Raw genomic sequence first — 19,750 nt, forward strand, 5'->3', positions numbered from 1 at the left:
AATGTGCCCCCGTCTGACGAAGAAAAAGAGCAAGTGCTGCTATTAATCCAAATCCTCCTTGTCGAGTGTCACTGCAGCGACTTCTTAATCACACCAACAGAGAGCCCGGGGAGGGAAATGAAATGCATCAGTGCCACTGCAGCTGAAAATGACAATCAGCTAGTTCAGCGATGCCTCTGATCATCAGGCATATCAATGAGGTGGAAAGAAATAGAGAGAGAGGGAGGAAGATACAGCTCCACAGTCATTGGCACGAATGTAGGTCAGTCAGCTGCAATTGAAGAAGTTTCATCAAAGATTTAGGCGACTTCCGGATTGATTGGGCTCAAATCAGATCATGTAAAGAGGTTAGCACGAGTCCAGCAAGCGATTTCCTTTTTTTCCCCATAACATGTATGTAAGAAGACCAGCAGCACTGCAGAAAAGAAGCATTTATCCAGAGGCACAAAGCATATATTACAGAGTACAGCTCAATAGTTTAAGTACTGAATATTAATTGTTATATAATTAGGGTTTTTCTTTTGATTAACGCAGAAGCAGTGCTCGGGACACTAAAAAGTGAAGCTACTGCTGCTTTGACTGACACAAAAATAAGACCGAAACATTTCTGATAAGAAAGCCGAGGAAGCACAAAGGAGAAAAAGCCTGCGCTCAAAAACCCCGCATGGTGGGTTGTGCGTCTCTTCACTCTACTGGGGAAACAATTACAGAAACAAATAACTCGTTCAACGTGCACACAAACCCTTTAATGACTGTTTAAAGTTGGATGTGTCATTTAAATCCGCCAGCATGCATACTTGGGGTTTATGTTTTTATTTTTTTGCACAGCAACCAAGCTGCAATAGTTTCGCACTTTGAGATTAAAGCTGAGACAATGTAGATTAGACAGACATGTTTGTAATGGACGGTAAAAATAGCATGATGTAAGATGGAGGGCTTTCCAGACAACACAGCCTGCACAGAATACTTTTGATCCCTTTCCTCTAACTCAACGACCTGCAATCCCGTCTTTGCACAGCATCCCTGTCATTACCGTCATTATCACTTTACCCCCGGCTAGAAAAAAAAAGGAGGCTGGAGATGGGGAGACGGGGGAGGAGGGCGAGACAGCAAGAAAACAACAGAGCGAAGGAGGAAAAAACATCACATCATGGCATCCAAATGCATTTCATTAAAGTGAGTGATTTCTACAGCACACGCATGAGTAAGATTTGAAGTCGAAAGGGTGAAAAGTGGAAAATATGAAAACCACAACAATGATGTATGCTTCTGGATATGTAGCCTCAAATGAAATGCATAGCACATGCATGTGATGTGTTGTGTGCTCATCTGTCACAATGGGATTGTGATGCTTCATTGTGTCCCTGATGTACATTTGAACAAGTACAAGGCATTAGCGCTTTAAATTAAACCATCCTTATGAAGAAAACCTGACCAAGTGTGAAAATCGTGGTCGAGATTTGTTCGTGTGTTGATTGATGCCATTGTTTTAAGTTTCAATGGAGCAGAAACAGAAACGTTTTCTCCCTTTTAAGCCCGTGGCATCCGTCTCAGCGCTGAGCTGTCTTATTTTTTAAAAACGTGATGTTTGCCCACGCTGTTTCCCAGACATTTTCATAACGACATCTGTCCAGAGTGGAACGAAAAATCTCAATTCAGCCACAAAAATTTTATTTGTTTTCATCTTCTTTTCATTTGGCAAACAAAACTATGCATCACAGCCTACATCTGGAACAGACAAGGCAGCAACTCAATTACTGTCATTTTAAAAATCTTGACATTATCCAATTAAAGTCTACACTCACTGGCCACTTTATTAGGTACAACTTGTACCTTACTTTTTGGCTAATTTTTCATGGGACCGATTCAACAAGGTGCTAAAAACATTCCTCAACCAACTGTTGTCATAAAAGGATGGACGTGGTCAGCAACAACACTCAGGTAGGCTGTGGCATTAAAACGAGGCTCAGTTGGGCCCAAAGTGTTGCAAGAAACTATCCTCCGTACCATTACGCCACCAGCAACCTGAAATTTGTGTTGTTGATACAAGGCAGGATGGATCCATGCTTTGATGTTGTTTACACCAGATTCTGGCCCTATGATCCAAATATCACAGCAGAAACCAAGTCTTAGCTGAACAATTGTCCAATTTTGGTGAACCGGCGCAAATTGTAGCCTCTGTTTCCTGTTCTTAGCTGACATCAGTGGGATCTGTGTGGTCTTTACTTGCTGTAGCCTTCAAGATGCTTCAAGAGATGCTCTTCTGCATACTGCGATTGTAACACGTGGTTACCTGATTTACTGTTCCCTTCCTTACGGCTCAAAGCAGTCTGATCGTTTTCCTCTGCTATCAGCGAGACATTTTCACCCAGAGAACTGCTGCTCGCTGGATATTTTCCTCTTTTTCAGATCATTCTCTGTAAACCCTAGAGGTGGTTGTGTGGGAAAATCTGAAACACTCACACCAGCCCGTCTGACATCAACGACTATGCTATGTTCAAAGTCACTTAAACCACATTTCTTCCCCATTCTGATGCTCTGTTTGAACTTCAGCAGGTCGTCTTGATCATGTCTACATCTTTAACTGCTTTGAGGTTCTGCCAAGGAAGCTCTTTTTTTCCAACTGCTACACATCCAACCAGTCCTCACTGGGTTGTTTTACTTTACATACTCTGAAGCTTCACCTTTTTAAACTTTAGCCAGCTCAGTGTTTACATATTAAAGGAGCGCTGCCTACTAGCTCTTACATTAGTAGCCAAGGAAACAGCAAGTATAAACCCGAATCAGAGCTTTAGAGAAGAAATGTGCCTGTTATCTTAAAAAAGTGATATTTAATAACCCGATCCTTTTACATTTAAGCTGAAAAGGCTTTTAAAGAGGAATCGGAAATGCCTCGTCACGATTGACCTGATTGAGTCTTTTATGGCTTTTTACGACTGTTGTGTTGAGTTTTGCAACGTTTCACTGCTGCACATTTGTTGCTACTGCAAATAAATAAAAGCGCACTTCTAAAAAGTGGCATGGAGCACTGGTTCGCAGATCCTTGACAAGAATATGTCAGTGACTCGTATAATTTGCAGCTTATTCATATTCCTCCTGGATTCTCGCATTGCTTTTAAGGTCCCGACATTGTCTGTCATCCTCCCCCCTCTGAGTTTCTCACTGTCATCTTCACAGTCTTCACAGAAAAGGCTGTGTAATGCAATCTGTAAACGTGTTAGACATTTTTGCCAATAACAAGCACTCTGATGACTGCCTAACAATGTTGTTTACATTTTAATTGTTGCACTCTGGCACCGTAATGGAGAGGCTTCCTTTTTGTGTGTGTATGTGTTATGTTTCACGTCTTTTGTTGTCAGGTCTTTAACTAAGCTGCGAAGCGTGAGCTTTTTTGAATTTACCACACTGGTGAGAGATCTGTCAGCAGTGCTGGAAGTTCCTGCCAGCACTTTAAATCATTCAGGCCTTTCAAGACTTTCTGTCATCTTTGCACTTCTGTCCGCCCTGAGGTCAAACGCAACAATAACTCACCTGAAAACTTGGCCTCAGAGCGTTGAATCTTGTCATTTATTGCCTAAACAAAGACAGTCTATCAGGGCTCGACGTAGTAAAAGTTCCTGTTATCAGAAATATTTCTGCCAGAAACACTGAATTAGTCATAAGTTCGCTCAGACGCTGAAGGTCGACCAGAAGAACGGACCCGTTAAAGCTGTCGGAAGCAGAAAAAAATAGAAAAATCTGTCACTTGATTCTTCATCTGATGCTTGTGAAGCATTAACACCACCTCTTGTAGATGAATGAAGTCTTGGTGACATTTCTTTTTTCTTTCTAATTAACTTAATGTGACCCACTCATACTATGTAACAAAACTGCATTTGAGCTAGAGCCTCCTATGGTCTTTTCCATTACTCGTAGCCCCTGACATAGACATCATCATGCTGTTTTCTGGCATTTTACCCAAAACTGCATCATGTGCTGGATCATGCTGCTCTAGCTGAACATTATGCCTCCTTCTGAAATTGTTCACTAGAGGGTGCCGTGCACAAATTTGGTGCAGAGAGTGGCAGTATGGAGCCACTACCCTCATATACCTATCGCACTCCTTACGGACTCATAATATGTTTTTATCCACTTGTATTATCATCATTGCTAAACAAATATGTGTTCTAGCAATTTCTATTAAAGCGTGAGGTTTTTTATTATTATTATCTTTATTTATTACACACTCTGCAGGCTTTCATTTATAGCAGGTGTGGTTAAACTTTACATAGAAGGGAAGTAAAGCACTTTATTCTCACGTCCTGCTGGAAATACTGTTATTTTGCTTGTGACGTGATGTGTCGCAGTCATATCAGAGTTTCGATTGGCCCAAACATGGCTGGCAGTAGAGACACAACTGCTCATTTTATAGGTTCCTATGAGTATATCCACGTTTTTTTTAGTATTATAGAAGAATTTTATAATTTATAGCGAAATATTATTGTGAGACCCTTTATACTGAATGAACTGCTGGAACCCTGGATGGTGTTTTAGTGGCAATTCACATCACAAATAAATAACATAAGTGGAAATTACAAAATATGTTTATTCATATAAACAGCTACAAAATTCTACTAAACAGGGAGTTTTCTTTTTTTGTTGTTCAGGAGGAGGCAAAGTGTATTGTTACACTGTTTCACAAAAGCATTATCAAATGACATACAAACAAATAAGTTAATCTGTATTCTTCACAAAGCTCTTCTGAGTTTATAGAGCTCCCTCTGTCTGTAAGAGGAGGCACAGCTATCCTGAGATTCACAGGGTTGTTTTTTTTTTATTTGTTCAAACTTACATGACCTTGCAAGAATATAGTTTCTATGTGTATCCATCATTGTGTATTTATTTGTCCCACACCCTCCTACAAAGGGAAGTCCCAAATGGCTTCGTATTTACACGCTGCGGAGCTGTGAAGACTGAGACTAACGCTGCATAGATGAGTCATTCACACCACCAGAAACATGACTCTTTTCTTCTTTTCTTTTTTCATTTCAGGGCTCCCAAAGTGACAGAGTCTTTCCCCTCGCCGGAGTATGGGAGAGAGGAACGTTTTGTGTTGGCATAGGAGGCGTACAGGGGGGCAGAGGAGGTTGAGGAAGAGGAAAAGCGGGGCAGGGTGGACGTAGAGGAAGGGAAGCCTGGGGCCGGCCTCTCGGGAGGGTAATAGGCCGGAGAGGAAGACCTGCCCCTGCTTTGTAGGCTGCTGCTGCTATTCTGCAGAGGAGAGCTGGAGGTTTTTGGACCATGTGTGAGAGAAGATGTGGACGAGCTGGAGAGAGGTGAGGTCCTGATGTTGTAACCTAGGACGCCCGTACTCATGAGAAACTCCCTGGAGCCGTAGGCTGGCGGAGTTGGTCCCCGGGAGCCCGGAGGTCGAATGTTGTCCGGTGGTAAACTTCTCCTGCTTGGGATGTCATAGATCCCCATATCAGGGCTGAAGAGCGCCTGGGTCCTGACCTGGCGACGGAGCATCCTCTCCCGCTCCTCCAGCTCCCGTCTCTCATGAATAGAAGCCATGATGGCTTTTGAAAAGTTATCATAGCGTGCAGCAGCAGACAGCGGAGGTGTCATGTCTGGAGGAATGAGATCCCGAAGACTACCTCGAGGACTCTGAGAAGCAGCATCTCGCATCGCCAAACCCAAAGGTGGGACATCTCGTGACATTACGCTTTGGGATGCAAGGTCTCTTGGCAACAGCCCTTGGAAAGCAGGAGAAGGGACTCTTTGAATAAAACCTTGGAAAGAAGGCGAGGCATCCCTGGAGGTTAGACCCTGCAAAGAAGGTGAGGGATCTCGAGGCTGAGGAGACTGTCTGCTGATGCCCATAAACACGGGACTGTATGTGCGATGATGCGACCGCTGCAGGTTCCCGTCTGTGCCCAGGGTCATAAAGTGATGGGGGTAGCTGACTGGAGGGGCCCCTCTCTGAGCCATGGCCTGAGGGTCTACAGGAATGACATTATCATAGGAGATGCTGCTGCTGCTGGTGTTGTGGTTGGCCAGCAGGCTGGAAGAGGACAGGATGCCAGGCAGGGGACTGGATTCCAAATTGTCAGCATGCATGGCTGGCAGCTGGGATTTGCTGCCACTGCGACTGGTGTGTTTCAGGGTGAGAGAACGGGAGTTCAGCGGCAGAGAGTTGAGCTGCAGCGAGCTGGAGACAGCGCTGGTCTGGAGGGAAGGCTGGACAGGCAGGCTGGCCTGTTGGCTGCATCTCACAGGGCTTCCTTTAGACTCAGAGTGGAGGTCAGGACCTTTGTTGCTCCCTTGCTGATCTGACGTCTTCAGCAACTTAAGCACAACAATACAAAACAGACAGCAGAGTCTATCAGACACAAATCAAAACCAAGACTTATATACTGAGGAATAAACTCTGAAAGTCACCTGTTCTGGAGGAACGGGCGATGATCCTCTGGATATAGCCTCAAGGACAGGTCGTAGCTGTGGCACGGTGGGAATAGATGCAGGAAGGACGGTTTTATTATGATGCCCCGGATCTAAAAAAGAAGTCAGCTTCAGATTAATGGCATGCAACAGCAAACGTATGGAATAAAACCGCCAATGCATCTGAGCAAAGATGGCTTAAAGGAGTTCTTGGTTTTTCATCATCAACAAATCCCATGGAAAAAAACAAAAAAACAAACCAACAGTGCATTAGTTTGTCTCTAAATACTTTCCATAATCTCTCTAAAGCACACACGCCAAAAGCCCTCTGATAGATAATATAGATGTAAACCTATGAAAAGTGGGTCACAAGTTTCCATTTTACCGATTTCGAAAACCAAAAGTACTTCCAATAACAGAAGATGTATCTTTTTAAAAAAGACTTGATAAAAAAAACCTTTTAAGATGTAATTATTGCACATTTGGTGCAGTAATCATCGCAGTTTGCACAGGAAGAAGAGTATGAGCCCACAATCCAACAGTACATGTTTATTTATCAAATTATAATTAAGTCCTCAAAGTGTCCCCCTTTTCTCTTACTTAATTAAAAAAATGTTACAGAAAATGTGGCCGCTTCACTTTACAGATGCATGCTTATCACAGGATATAAGCATATGTGTCATTTTAAATTACCATCCATGGCAGCTACTTGGCTCTTCAACAGACCGTGGTCTGGTTTCGGAGGCAGCGGCGGTGGAGTTTTCGGTTGTTTGATGTCTGACAGCTTGACAGCTCCGGTTGAGGTTTGCTGGCAGAAGAAAAAAAAAGCCAGACACATGAGAGATATAGCTCATACATCATATATCACTTGACAAGTGTGTGAAAATATTAAGCTCTTCGTGCTTACCTTATTCTGGAGACTCTGTATCCCGTTGCCTCTGACTTTCACTGGCATCTGCCTTTCAATTTCTGGCCTCAAAAACGGAGGCTGAATGTGGATGACTGCTTTCCTACAGGGCCTTGCTGTGTACCTGGTGTCCCAGGACAAAGACAGACAGCAAAATAAAGTTAGTTTAAACGTTTAAATTAAGCAGAAGATGTAGGAGGAGAACGTTTCTTACTTTGGAGAAATGGGACTGCAAACTAGATGCTCCAAGTTGTTACAGCAGCCACGTGTAAAAGGGTTTACTCCTCCCTGAAACTTTCCAGTTACCTGTGAAAATATGAGGAAGTATATTAGAGTTTTTACGTGTATACATACAGTACTGTGCAAAAGTCATACATTTTGCTATGAAAATGGGAAATAGGTGCAGTGATTTATTGAAACGTGCAAACCTACATGGAAGCACAGTTTATGGAGAGTCTGTGAAGCTTGAAAGTTAAGTTTGTTATGACCACCTTTATTCTTCATTATAATCTGAACTCTATTTGGCAGCTTTTTTCTCATTTCTTTAACTCGTCTTCAGTAATAGTTCCCCAGGACTCTGAAGGACATCAAAGCTGATTCTGTCTTTTGTTCTGCTCTCTGTCAACATGATCCCACACTGCTTCAGTAATGTTGAGGTCCACTGAAGAGGCCGATCCATAACTGATAGCGTTCAGTTGTGTGCTTTTATATCAAGCTATGCTTTTATAGTAATAGCAGTGTGTTTTTGTCATGCTGAACAGTAAAGATTATTCCCAACACCAGCAACTGAAATACAGCCCCAAACCATGACAGAGCCTCCACCGTGTTTTGCAGACAGCTGTAGACACTTAGTCTTGTTCCTCTCTCCTGACCTCCACACATATTGACAATTTAAACAACTTCTCATGTGGATTCATCACTCCATCAGCCACTGATTTCTAGTCTAGTTCTTGTGTAATTTGGCATACCTCAGCCTTTTCACCTTGTTTCTCTTCCTTAAGAATGGCTTCTTGACAGCCAGCCTTGCACTGAGACCATTTCTGATGAAGCTTCAGTGAACAGCAAATGGATCAGCTGAAGGGTCAGATGCATCTCTCAGGTCCTGTGTCAGAGCTTTGCTATATTTTCACCTATTTCATACGGACCTGACTTTATGATACTTAATACTCCATCTGCTGTAAGTTGTTTTTAGACTTGCCTCTTCTGTACTTCTATACTATTTTATGCTTGTCAAACTGTGTTATCTTTGGCATTTTTCATAGATTCGGCTAAAGAAATGGGAACAAATGATGTGCATTTGCCACAAGCTGCTAGTAACAAAGCACAGATACAGTTTAAAACTGATTCTTTGCCAAGTTGTCTGTCTTATGTAGATAGTTAGGTGCTTTTTTACACTTGGACAATTTATAGTGGCTTAACAATATTTTTTAAAAGAAACATTCCTCTGGAAATAGTCAGTTAAAAGCCCTGGACTGAAAATAATTGAAGACAATCAGCCCTTGTCCAAAGGAAAAGTTTGAAAGACCCTCAGAAAACATGGAGAACTATTGCTCAAGACAACTTTAAAAAATTACAAGTCTGGCTCCTTGGAAGTAAATGACTTTTGCACAGAATTGTACAATACAACATCATTAAGTCCTTCAGTTTCATTCATATGCTTCTATGTTCTCAACAGTAATGTACATGTATGGAAAAAACTGACTTGTTCATTGGTGGTTCGTCCTCTGGATACCAGATACAAGTGAAATCCAGTGAGACCGAGGACAGGGATCAGAAACAGCCCTGATATACTGATCACTACCAAACTGGGAAAAGCAATGATAAGGAAAACTACTTCTAGTTAGAATCAGTTAGACAAAATAGTCAAAATATGCAAGCAAAGATAGCTGCACACATATATTGAGTGTGCATAAGGATACGTGACAGTGCAGTGCAGCTTCCATAATTCATCCATGTGGTGCAGCACGTATATGAGGCCAAAAGTGAAGACACCAATCATGTGAAAAGTCAGTGACAAGAGAAACAGAAAGAAGTAGCGGTAGTTTCGCCTCCCGATGCAGTTGTTCACCCAGGGACAGTGATGATCAAAGTCCTGAAAGATTGAGAAAGGGGGAAAAATACTAAAAATCAGTTTTTCGCTGGTATGGTGTAGAACAGTTTGTATGTATGTAGCATGAAACAGTATCCCGTACTGCAGCATTTATGGCTTAAGCTAATTTGCGATGCTGATTCAAAACGGGGCCTTTAAAATGCAAAAAGCACACAAGTACACCGAAAATTCTATAAAACACGAGCTACACAACAGAAATATAAAGACACAAAGCTCACAGCACAATAAAAACACAGAAAATGAGAGAAAAAATAAAAAAGGCAGCTATAGAACTGCTGTGCTTTGTAAACACATACTTTTCAGTAGATGCTGTCTGAGCCCGTTTTTCAAATTGTATTTCTACTGAGTCCACAAAGGATCTGAGGAAAGGATTAACCTGATTAATGAGATCTCTCCCTCTCTCTCTCCAACACCCTCTGGCCATCATTCACCCTGCAGAAATCCCCCTTATTGACTTTCCTCCCGACACACTGCTACACTCACTCAGAAGCAACAACTCATTTTCCCTCTTGATCTGTCCCTCCGTGCCTTCCACACCCTTATCACACAATTCCTCCATTTCAATTTCCCACCGCATTTGTTTTTGTGTTTTTTGGTTTTTTACTCTCTCAATCATCTAGTTTTTCTTCCGCTCACCTCCACACAGTGATCACAGATGCTGCAGTGGGAGCAGCGTGGAGGTCTGTAGAAATGGCAGGACGCGCACCACTTCATCCGCACCTGGACGCCCTTCACGTTCACGTTCTTGTACAGCGGAGCGCGGAACTCATCATCCTTGTCTTCATCCTCGCTGGCTGGGAAACAAGATGTGAAGTTGCTAAAATAAAACTCCCAAATAAACTAGTGATCTAGTCTGCTGTAAACATAATAAACATGACCCCTTCGCTTTGATTACTAACCCACTGGGAGCACGCCGGCATCCATAAAGGTTGCCATGGTAAAGTTGGCCAGCACGAAAAGGAAAAGGACGGCACAGCATGGCGGCACCGCAGGGCAGATGGTCACAGCCAGCCACGGGCACCTGAACACAAACACACACATGAGAATATTCATAAACACTATTTCCTGCAGTTGCACTTATGCAAATCCAAATTCCAGCTGTAATAACTGGATGGATGTTTTTGAGCCCTGCAAGCATCCAACACTTAGAGGTTCATTTTAACGCAGCTATCAAAATTTTAAAAAAAGAAAACGATTGTAAGGGATCATCTTCATCCCATTTATTGTGATGAGAGCTGTGGATTCCAAAAGTAATTGTTTACAGTGACAGATAAGCATGTATTAGCGTGTGCTCAACAGTGCCCACAACAGGAGATTAAACGATGGAGGTCTCTCCTTGCACAGAATGCTTCTGCACCTTGTGCCCCGTTACACAGCAGGGTTTGAACGATAGATAACTTTCATTACCGAATAATCTGTTGATGACTTTTGAATCGTTTACTCTTTAAAAAAGTCAGAAAATAGAACGACGGCCACCGCGACATCCCTGATCCCAGCACAATGATGTGAAAGTTAGTGTCTATGTGATGAGGCAAAAAAAAAAAAAGCTGCAGATAATTACCTTACTAACTCATCAAATGTTCAGCCCTCTAACAACAGCCTGCACACTGCTACTAGACAGAGAACTACAATAAAGGGTGGCTCATATGGATATAACTATTAATATTATAACTATAATAAGCAATTAAATGGCCAGAAAAAATGTCAAAAGAAGATTTGGCGGATTTAACGTTAAGTTGGATTTTGATCTGTTTAATTGCATAAAATGTTGCAAACTATGAGCGCTACTAACTAATTAAAACCGTTGTGAATGATTCTACTCTACTGCATGAGATTAGAGCGAGAGAGAGACTAATATCCACTGGATTATGTTAGCAGTGTTTGATTGAACATCAGTTGATTGGACTATCTACTCTACGAGTCTTTTGCTTATGGATTTATCAGTATGGGTTCAGATCAATAATAAAATACTATAATATGATGTATCTTTTAGGACTGAAAGGGAAAACGTGTCAAAACAGGTTACGTGATTTATTTATTTATTTCGAACATGACTTCATGGAACATAGTTGATTAAAAACGAAGTCTGATTTAAAGTGAAAACGCCACAAAATTAAGAGTCCTCCAATCCCCAAACCCCCCTCTCAACCTACCCACCAAACCCACACCCAGGCTGGTTTTAGGGCAGGGGTGGGGGAGGGGTCTCGCCCCGCAGGAGGAATGCCTGCTGATGCCATGCCAGCTGCAAACACAGTAATCCCTGGATTATGAACTCTGGATTACAGACAATTTCTGTCAGTCCAGTTCATTGTGGATTCCTCACATCAGACGCTTAACACACAGAATACGCAGTCAAGGCGACCATATATCACACAGCATGATACTATATATTCTATAACATGACATAAAGCCACTACATTTATTGTTGTGAGGGAACTTCTCACAAAACTTGCAATCTTTGCTCAGCGCTTTCAGAGCAAAACACGTCTTTTGAGATATGAAAAAATGCCGCACAATAAAAAGATTTGAATCTTAAAATATAAAAATATGTGAGAAAAACATTAAGGAGCAGAATACGAGCCTCCAGCCCACATAGTTTTTTAGGGATTCGTGTCCAAGTTCTTCTCACATAGTGTGGTCATGTTTCACATGTCCTTAAACTGTCATAGTTTATTGGTTACGTTAAGCAGAGTAACACTGCTCATTGTCATTTGCAGTTATCTCTTAAATTACAAGCACAAACCACGTTTTAACCGAAGAGAAGCTAGATATGGACCAGACTGTAATGTGGATGCATCCACCAATTGATCTGAGACCATCTGGACTGCAGGGAGGGACAGTTCATTACGCCGCAGGCCCTACCTAATGAAACAGTCTGGGCAGGGGCGCTATTAAATCACGCAGAACAGTAAGCTGCTCTGCAATCTGCACACTGCGCTCATCCCTGCAGTGGGTCAGTGGCACGGCAGACACCACTCAGTCGGTCAAGCTGCAATTTCACTACTGCCAGTAGCCAGGGCTCCTTTTGTGAGTGCTGCAGTTACATAAATGACATCATAATCTGTCAGATTTCTAGAGACAATAGCCGTGCAGAAAATGCCGCTCGTGAATACATTCTCCACACGCATTTTTGCACCTTTAGCTTGGTGTTTTGAATTTCAGTGAAAAACTACTAAAAAAAAGCAATTTATCAATAAAATGTCAGATTAATGGGATCAGTACACTCAAAGGTTTTGGTAGTGCAGCATAAACTTGGTCTAGTATGACCGTGAGAGGCTGAAGGTGATCAGCCAACTTTGAAAAGTCTTTACTGAGTAAGTTATTTAAGCGTTAAGCATATTATAACTGTCTTCGTTTGACTATTGTGAAATAGTCAACTGCTATACAATAAGCAGATCACATGCAAGATCTTGAGAAATTTAAAACCAGTATTTTTGGAGTTAGGGGCCCACTTAAGCAACTGTAGCTTTTTTAAATGTCAGTATTTGTCAATGCAAAAATGCTTGCATCCTAGCAGACTGGAACACAGCACAAGGGGGATTTCTGCTGCTCTTTCTCATTTCTGCTCTTTGTTGGTGGTCTGGCAGTGTTCAACAATGCACCACACCTTAAACACTGACCCAAACAAAAGTTCACGGTCAGAGGAACAAAAGCAGGAAACCGGTTAACTGGTGAATTTTATCAGGCAAAGGAAGACAAAGGAGCCGCCACGGATATAAAGGTCGTCCTCTGACACTCCCAAAGCCCGACTGGAAACAGAAATGAATGTATGCATGCTGGTACTGCTAATGCTCATAGAGAGCTGCTGACGCTGATAATTGCATGAATATTAGCAGATGAAAGGAGATGTGGCTGCAGGGTAACTGCGATTTCTGGAGAGGAATTTTCATGTCACCTTGCTCTGGTTTAAAAGCTAAAAACACTTTAAAAACATGAACAATGATACTGTGAATGTGCACGTGAGCACACACAAAGGACATAACTTCAAGGGTGCAAGGCCGTCCTGGCTGGTATTCTCTAACTACTGTGTGTTTCCATGATTCACAGGAACCAAAACAATGATGTTATGGCAGATGACAACGATGTCCCTTTGATTCAGTGTTACAGGGGATGGGCTGAACAGAGTGCAGCACCTGTCCATCTCTGCTTTTCGAGGAAAAAATACAAGATGATAAACAAGCTATTTAACCGGCAGTCCACAAAACTCAGTGTCTGCTGTTTATTCCTCAAACAAGATGTTTCTGCTTAAGGCAGTTGTGAGTGACCTTTAAGTCTGCTTTAGCTGCATGCAGTATGTACGACCGCACAGCTAGAAGAGCATTTTAGACATTTACATTAAATTGCACAAATAATAACAAAATGTTATACTGTTGGTCGGTAAGACAGACATATTGTTTTGTTGTTTATCTAAAGATTGGGATACAGTCTGTGGGATTCAGAGGTCCTGTGGTCAGAATATGTCGATCTCTGTTCTGCAGAAATGTGATAATTAATTAAAAGTGTATGTTATAAGGTCGCTTCAGCTGACTTGCACTCACTTTCAATCACTTGCAGTGTCCTAGTTTTGCTGGTTTGGCATTGCAGTCCCAATTAAGCAGTCTCTTTTCAATCTATCATGTCAGGAGTTCATCGACTTCTTTTTTCTCTCATAGGATATAGATGGTCTGCAGGGATGCTCAAGAGTTTCTGGCCTATGAGCTCTATGTCTCTATACGTCTCAGGCCTGAAGAGCTTTCCCCGTTTGTAACATCTCTGTAGTCTAACATTTAAAAACTTCTGAATAAAGGAAATCATTCCACATTAAAACACTCCATAATAAGAATGCAATACAGAGACAATGATCAGCCCCAGCATCAAAAAACACTGAGCATTACAGTTGATTTTACTTTGATATGCAGCACCCACTTAAACACTGTTGCACCCCACCCACCAATGGGAATGATGCTCCAACAGCACCAACCTCACACAGCTGTACAATGTGACCATAGACTGTATATAAAAGAAGGACATGGCTTCCGTGTGTGAGAGGTGAAGCCAATGCATTTCCCACTTCCCATGATGCACTGAATGTTTCTTCTTCACTCAGCTCTTTTCACTGTGTGTGTGTTAATAAAAAACTTTGCATTTAATCATTAGTTATTATTAATCTCTGACTCTCTTCCACAGTGTGTCTTTTGTCCTGTTTTCCTCCCCTCACCCCCAGATGGGAGAGTTGAGGCTGAAATTTATGGTTTTCGGGGGGTTTTATGGTTAACTCGGTCTTTTCCCGTGTTGTAGTTGTGTGTCTTATTTTGAAAGAAATATTTACGCGTTACCATAGCGACCAGAGAGCATTAAGGGGCAGAGAGGAGGATGTTACTCTCAATGTTGTTGGCGCATTTCAGGAGGACGCTGCTAATAAAGTTACATAATTACAGTGAATTCGCATTTACTGTTATATTTACAAAATACGACAGTGTTTGTCTTGGTTGTATCATTTTATTTAGTTCTATTTATCCGCAACACCTTAATCACCAGTCCGTGAAAATTTTGTCGGACATTAAACCGCTCCGTGGCGCAAAAAAGGTTGGGGACCGCTGCTTTAAAGAGGGCCTAACTTGTGGGTGACATGGTGCCACTGTATGCCCCTTGTTTTTTAAGTTAGATCTGAGCTAACACACCAAGGCCAAAATGCTCGGCTTGAGGCTTAAAAGCTGGACTTCACAAACCAGTGGGTGGCCTAATGGCAGCTGTGTCTATGTATGTGTATAGACAAATCTCAAAAATTACTCAAGAGCAGAGCCCAGTCTCCTCAACCTCCAACAATCCCAGATCCCATCCAACTGACCATCCACAAGGTGTACCAAAACAAACCAGAGACCCCACTCCTCAACACACATGACCCAAAGGTTCAGCTGTCAATGTTCTGGTGCCAGCACTACAGGACACCCCTAAAGGTCACTTATTCATGCCCTAAATAATTAGATCTCCTTCAGAAGTACAGGAAGAACCGAAAATATTAGGCAGATGGTTTTAATGTTGTGGCTGATCCACCCACACGGATTTCTACAGCTACATCTCTGCAGATTAACCAGATTAAAGGTGCATAGTTATAAACAGGAGAGCAAGAATTAAATTTTCACATTCTTCTAAAGCAGGGATATTTAAAACATTTCAAACACATACACAGGAAAAATATTGCAGGAAACTATCAAAGAAAAAGGAATTGCAAAACTATCCCTTCGCATTTACAGTAAACATTTCCACTTATTCGGACGCTTATCTCCAAATAACCTATTGTGAACTCAAAGATTGCAGACTTGGTTTTCCCAGATGGGGGATGACATGACATCAACCAGAGGAATCTAATCCCATACCCCCAATCTGGTGTCAGATTCCAGCGGAAACGGTGCACAGCCTGAGAATAGAGAGAAAAACTAGGGCAGATATGGCTACAGAGATTGAGGGGTCAGAAGGCTGACATATAGCCTATGATGTGGGAGCCTGCAGAAAGTCAATGATGAATATGGAAAAGCTTTATCATTTAGTGCATTAGTATTACTTTGTAGTTCTCTGTGTAGCTTTGAAATGTTTGGACAAATTACACAAATTTATAGTCATCGTTTAAATTGGATTCTCAGGGTATTATAGGATATTATATTCAAATTTGGCTTGGGTGGAGTCTTTTCAGTCTTGGACATAACCTCAATTTCCTCACAAATAGGTCAAAGCCAGTATGACTGAAACATCATCTCTAACATCTCTATTGCATATTTAAAACTATATTTTCTTTAGTTTGTCACATATTGCGAGAAACCTTGCAGTGAATTTTCAGGGCTTTTGCAAGACGAGTAGCCTCTTTTGATTTCCTTTAGCTAAATTTATGACACATATGGGTCACGGTGACACACTGAGACATGCTGATTGTGGGTGGCTTATCCCGTAAAGTAACTGTGCTCACACTTGGGTCCTTAGGGTGCACCGGGCAGGCACCCAGACCCAAGTCCAAACTGCCAGCTAACCAGGTCAGATGTTAGCAGCCCCGGTGGGTCTGCCAGCAGAGTGAAGACAGTGAAAAGGAGAGGAAATTTTGCTCTTTTTTTAACAGCTTCTTAGATTTTCAAAATAAAATGTTAATTTAAAAACGGGAGAATAAAAGTGGAGTAAATTGCATTCAGTTTAATAATCTTTAGCTGTGCCAGAGAGGACACTGGGGATATGTGTGATATTTTTCTAACGCTTAAACAGATCTATTTGATATTTAGTAGCTGTGGATGACAGGTGTCTGAATGCATGGCTCAGCTGAATGATCCGTGCAGTAAAACACCAGTTTCCCGTGACTCTTTCGTACTTACGTGAAGACGAAGAACAGAGAGGAAGAGCCGACCAGGAGGCAGGCGGCCGTGCACACCGGGATGAAGGCGCTGGGTTTCAGCGAGTCGGCGCCGCTGGCGGGCATCCTGTCCTCTCCACGCTCATCAGTGTCTCATAGCGACGAAACGCACGGCGAATACACCGCAAAAGTCCCTGCTCGTTTGTTTGCAAAGCCCTTCATAAATCGCAAAACGCCGAGAAACGACAATCATAGTCAAGGGGTGAGGAAGAAGAAAAAAAGCCCGAAAGCTAAAAAAAAAAAAATACAAATAAAAGCCCGCAGAGCCGCTCCTCACTCCTGCGTCCCGGTTGGTCTGTCCCGGCCGCCAGCAGCGCACAGATGCCGCCTCTCGTCTGTCCCAAAGGTGGTGCTTTTACTCATCAATGACGTGAAGCACTACTACACTTGGCCGACTGAGACCCCCTGCTGTGATCTCATGAACTACTTCTTTTCCTCCAGTTCTTCCCACCATTGTTGCACATGACCACTGCTGCTCATACCAGTGCTTAATAACACCACTGAAATAAGATCGGTGAAGGGTTTGCAGTGATGAAGTTAGTAAGTTATCTACTGGTGCGTGGTTCCTAAGAAATTCATTCATTCACTTAAGATGCTGTGGAAAATTCTTTGCCTTGTCTTGAAGGCTTTTCAGGGGTGTTTCCACTAGGCAGGAGAGGGCGTGAGGGAGGGGGGTCCCGGAAATCGCAATAATCGGAAATAAATTGTGCCCTGTGTCCTTTTACAGATTTATTACGTTAAAGTGGCAATCATTTTGTGTTGTTTTGCAAAGTGAAAAAAAACAGCATTTCGTCGTTATATCTACGATAAAAATTTGTTTAAAGAACCACATGCGCAAAAGTGTCATTCCACATAATGAGTATGTGTAGGGGCAATTTTCAAATCGTGTACACTGTATTATTTTAGCTTTGTAACCAATTATCTTAGTTTCTTGCTGAGTAATTTGAGCTATAATAATGCAATTTATCAGCAGATTAATAAAAAAAATACATCTTTAAAAACTGGGGGGAGGGGCTGGTGCCACCTCCACCCCACCAGACACGGCCCTGCTGTGGTTTAACCAGGAAGACCAAGGGATTAGGAGATTTAAGGATGCACAACAGTTATATTTTCAAGATTTAGCAGACTGAGGCAGAAACTTTGTAAAATTAAAAGGACAATGTTCCTTCTCTAATCGTTAAAAAAAATCATGGAGAAAATCACAAAGTCTAGCTACAATACAAAAGATGATAATTAGGACACTTTTGTTATGATTTCCTACGCACCAAAGATTAGTGCCGATAAACTCTCAACTGCTGGCAGGAATTCATTCGGTCAGAGCTCCATTCACATGTCTTTGAACAAGCTTTACTTGGATTGTTGGGAAATTATGCATTTGGTGCCCGGGGATGACTGAGTGTTTCTGTTCTTTGTCTCCATACATGTCAATTATCAGAGGACTCACAGCTTTGGCTGCTGGCCCTTTAATCTCACTGTTTGTTCACTGAACATTCAGATTTGGCTTTGGATTTACCTCTTTCTGTGTTTTACTCAGATGGCAGTTTCTATAATCTACCAGGGGAAGTTTCCTGGGAAGGCATGACATGAGAAACACACGTCCATCTCAGTGGGACTGCACAATGAAAGCTCCATGGGGTTGGGCCATTTCTCCCCTCCTCTATAAATGTCTAAAGCTAACAGCATCCTCCTCAGATTATATAAAGGTTGTGAAGCTCCCACACTGATCTAAAGGCTGACAAGTTGTTGCCTGATCTTGTGAAACAATGGAAGAGTTGATTGAAGCCATCATCAGAGCACTCATGTTTATTGCAGGGATCCTGGGAAACAACTGGCTGGCTATATGCTCCCTGCCCAGGCACAAATCCAGCATCCGCACAAACGAGGTCCTTTTCATCAATCTGGCCATCTCCAACCTCATCACCAACTACCTGGTGGACCTGCCTGACACCATGGCAGATTTTGCTGGGCGATGGTTCCTGGGGAAGACCTACTGTGGAGTGTTTTGCTTCTGTGCTGGCCTCTCTGAAACCAGCAGCATCTTCACAACCTTCTTCATCAGCGTTTTCTGGCACCAGAAGCTGGTCGGCTCCCTGAAACGAGGCGGCGCACCGGTGCAGATGGACAGCCTGTGTCTCGTGGGCTGTCTGCTTGCTGGGAGCTGGACGGTGGCTGTGGTCTTCAGCGTCCCACACTACTTCTTCTTCACTCTGGAGGTGGCAAATGACAGCCACGAAGATTGCATAGAGATCTTCCCTGATCCAAATGCTAGGCAAATATATGAAGCAATTTATTTAACCCTGGCTAACGCTTTACCTATGGCTGGGATTGTATTCGCCAGTGCCCAGATTGTCATCACTCTGCTTCAAAACCACCAACGTATAAGGAGTCATAACTCTGATCAAACCAAGGAGATGGTTAAAGAGGAACAAAAGAGATTTGAGAGCAAACGCAACAAGGCATCGGTCAGCATCATCTCTGGTCCAACCACCTCAAAAGATCTCAGAGATTCTACATCTACAAACCACATTTATACAGGTGTGCCTGCTCCTTCCTCTCCAAACCGACAGCCATCGGGCCATAGTCTCCGCAATGCTCCCCAGAACTGCAGCGTTGGAGCTCAGCCAAATCTCTCGAGGCCCTCTCAGATACCATCTAAACCCCATCCGAACTCAAGCACTCAGGTGAGAGCGGCCAAGAGCGTGGTGGCTGTAGCCAGCGTGGTGCTGGTATGCTGGCTGACTCATTTGCTTCTGCACATTACTAACAACATCCACACTTCATCAATAGTAGTGGAGGTGTCCAGCTACATCGCAGCCTCCTACACGTGCATCATTCCCTACATCTTCCTGCACGGAGTGAAAAAACTCACTTGCTCATCCAAAAGATAAAAAGACACCCAGCTCTTTCTCTTGAGCCTCAGTGTACTCTCTTTTTACTCAGC

General features: G+C 42.6%; 2 protein-coding genes across 2 annotated transcripts; one reads left to right on the plus strand and one right to left on the minus strand.

Annotated features, from left to right (window-relative positions):
• Positions 1-4,565: 4,565 nt before the first annotated feature.
• Positions 4,566-17,367, minus strand: zdhhc8a (zDHHC palmitoyltransferase 8a). The gene is made up of 10 exons (XM_084935230.1): positions 16,772-17,367; positions 10,337-10,458; positions 10,074-10,231; positions 9,247-9,419; positions 9,030-9,132; positions 7,542-7,633; positions 7,328-7,451; positions 7,114-7,228; positions 6,421-6,533; positions 4,566-6,327 (listed from the first exon to the last, which is right to left on the minus strand). The coding sequence occupies exons 1-10, from the start codon at positions 16,873-16,875 to the stop codon at positions 5,023-5,025; spliced, it is 2,409 nt and encodes an 802-aa protein (XP_084791356.1). The 5' UTR covers positions 16,876-17,367; the 3' UTR covers positions 4,566-5,022.
• Positions 17,368-18,529: 1,162 nt separating this feature from the next.
• On the plus strand, positions 18,530-19,697 carry ora5 (olfactory receptor class A related 5). The gene has a single exon (XM_084935232.1). It carries the CDS (start codon positions 18,573-18,575, stop codon positions 19,695-19,697), a length of 1,125 nt encoding a protein of 374 aa, XP_084791358.1. The 5' UTR covers positions 18,530-18,572.
• The last annotated feature ends 53 nt before the right edge of the window (positions 19,698-19,750 follow it).

Source organism: Perissodus microlepis, chromosome 7 (genome assembly GCF_051167445.1).
Source record: "Perissodus microlepis isolate ML-2025 ecotype Zambia chromosome 7, ASM5116744v1, whole genome shotgun sequence".
Classification (NCBI taxonomy): domain Eukaryota; kingdom Metazoa; phylum Chordata; class Actinopteri; order Cichliformes; family Cichlidae; genus Perissodus; species Perissodus microlepis.

Coding starts and splice junctions, on each gene's coding strand:
- zdhhc8a (XM_084935230.1), bottom strand. CDS start 16,875: ATGCCCGCCAGCGGCGCCGACTCGCTGAAACCCAGCGCCTTCATCCCG. Junction 10,459..16,771: donor TCTCTGTTCTTCGTCTTCAC/GTAAGTACGAAA, acceptor GTTTGTGTTCAG/GTGCCCGTGGCTGGCTGTGA. Junction 9,133..9,246: donor AAGCTGCACTGCACTGTCAC/GTATCCTTATGC, acceptor TGCTTTTCCCAG/TTTGGTAGTGATCAGTATAT.
- ora5 (XM_084935232.1), top strand. CDS start 18,573: ATGGAAGAGTTGATTGAAGCCATCATCAGAGCACTCATGTTTATTGCA.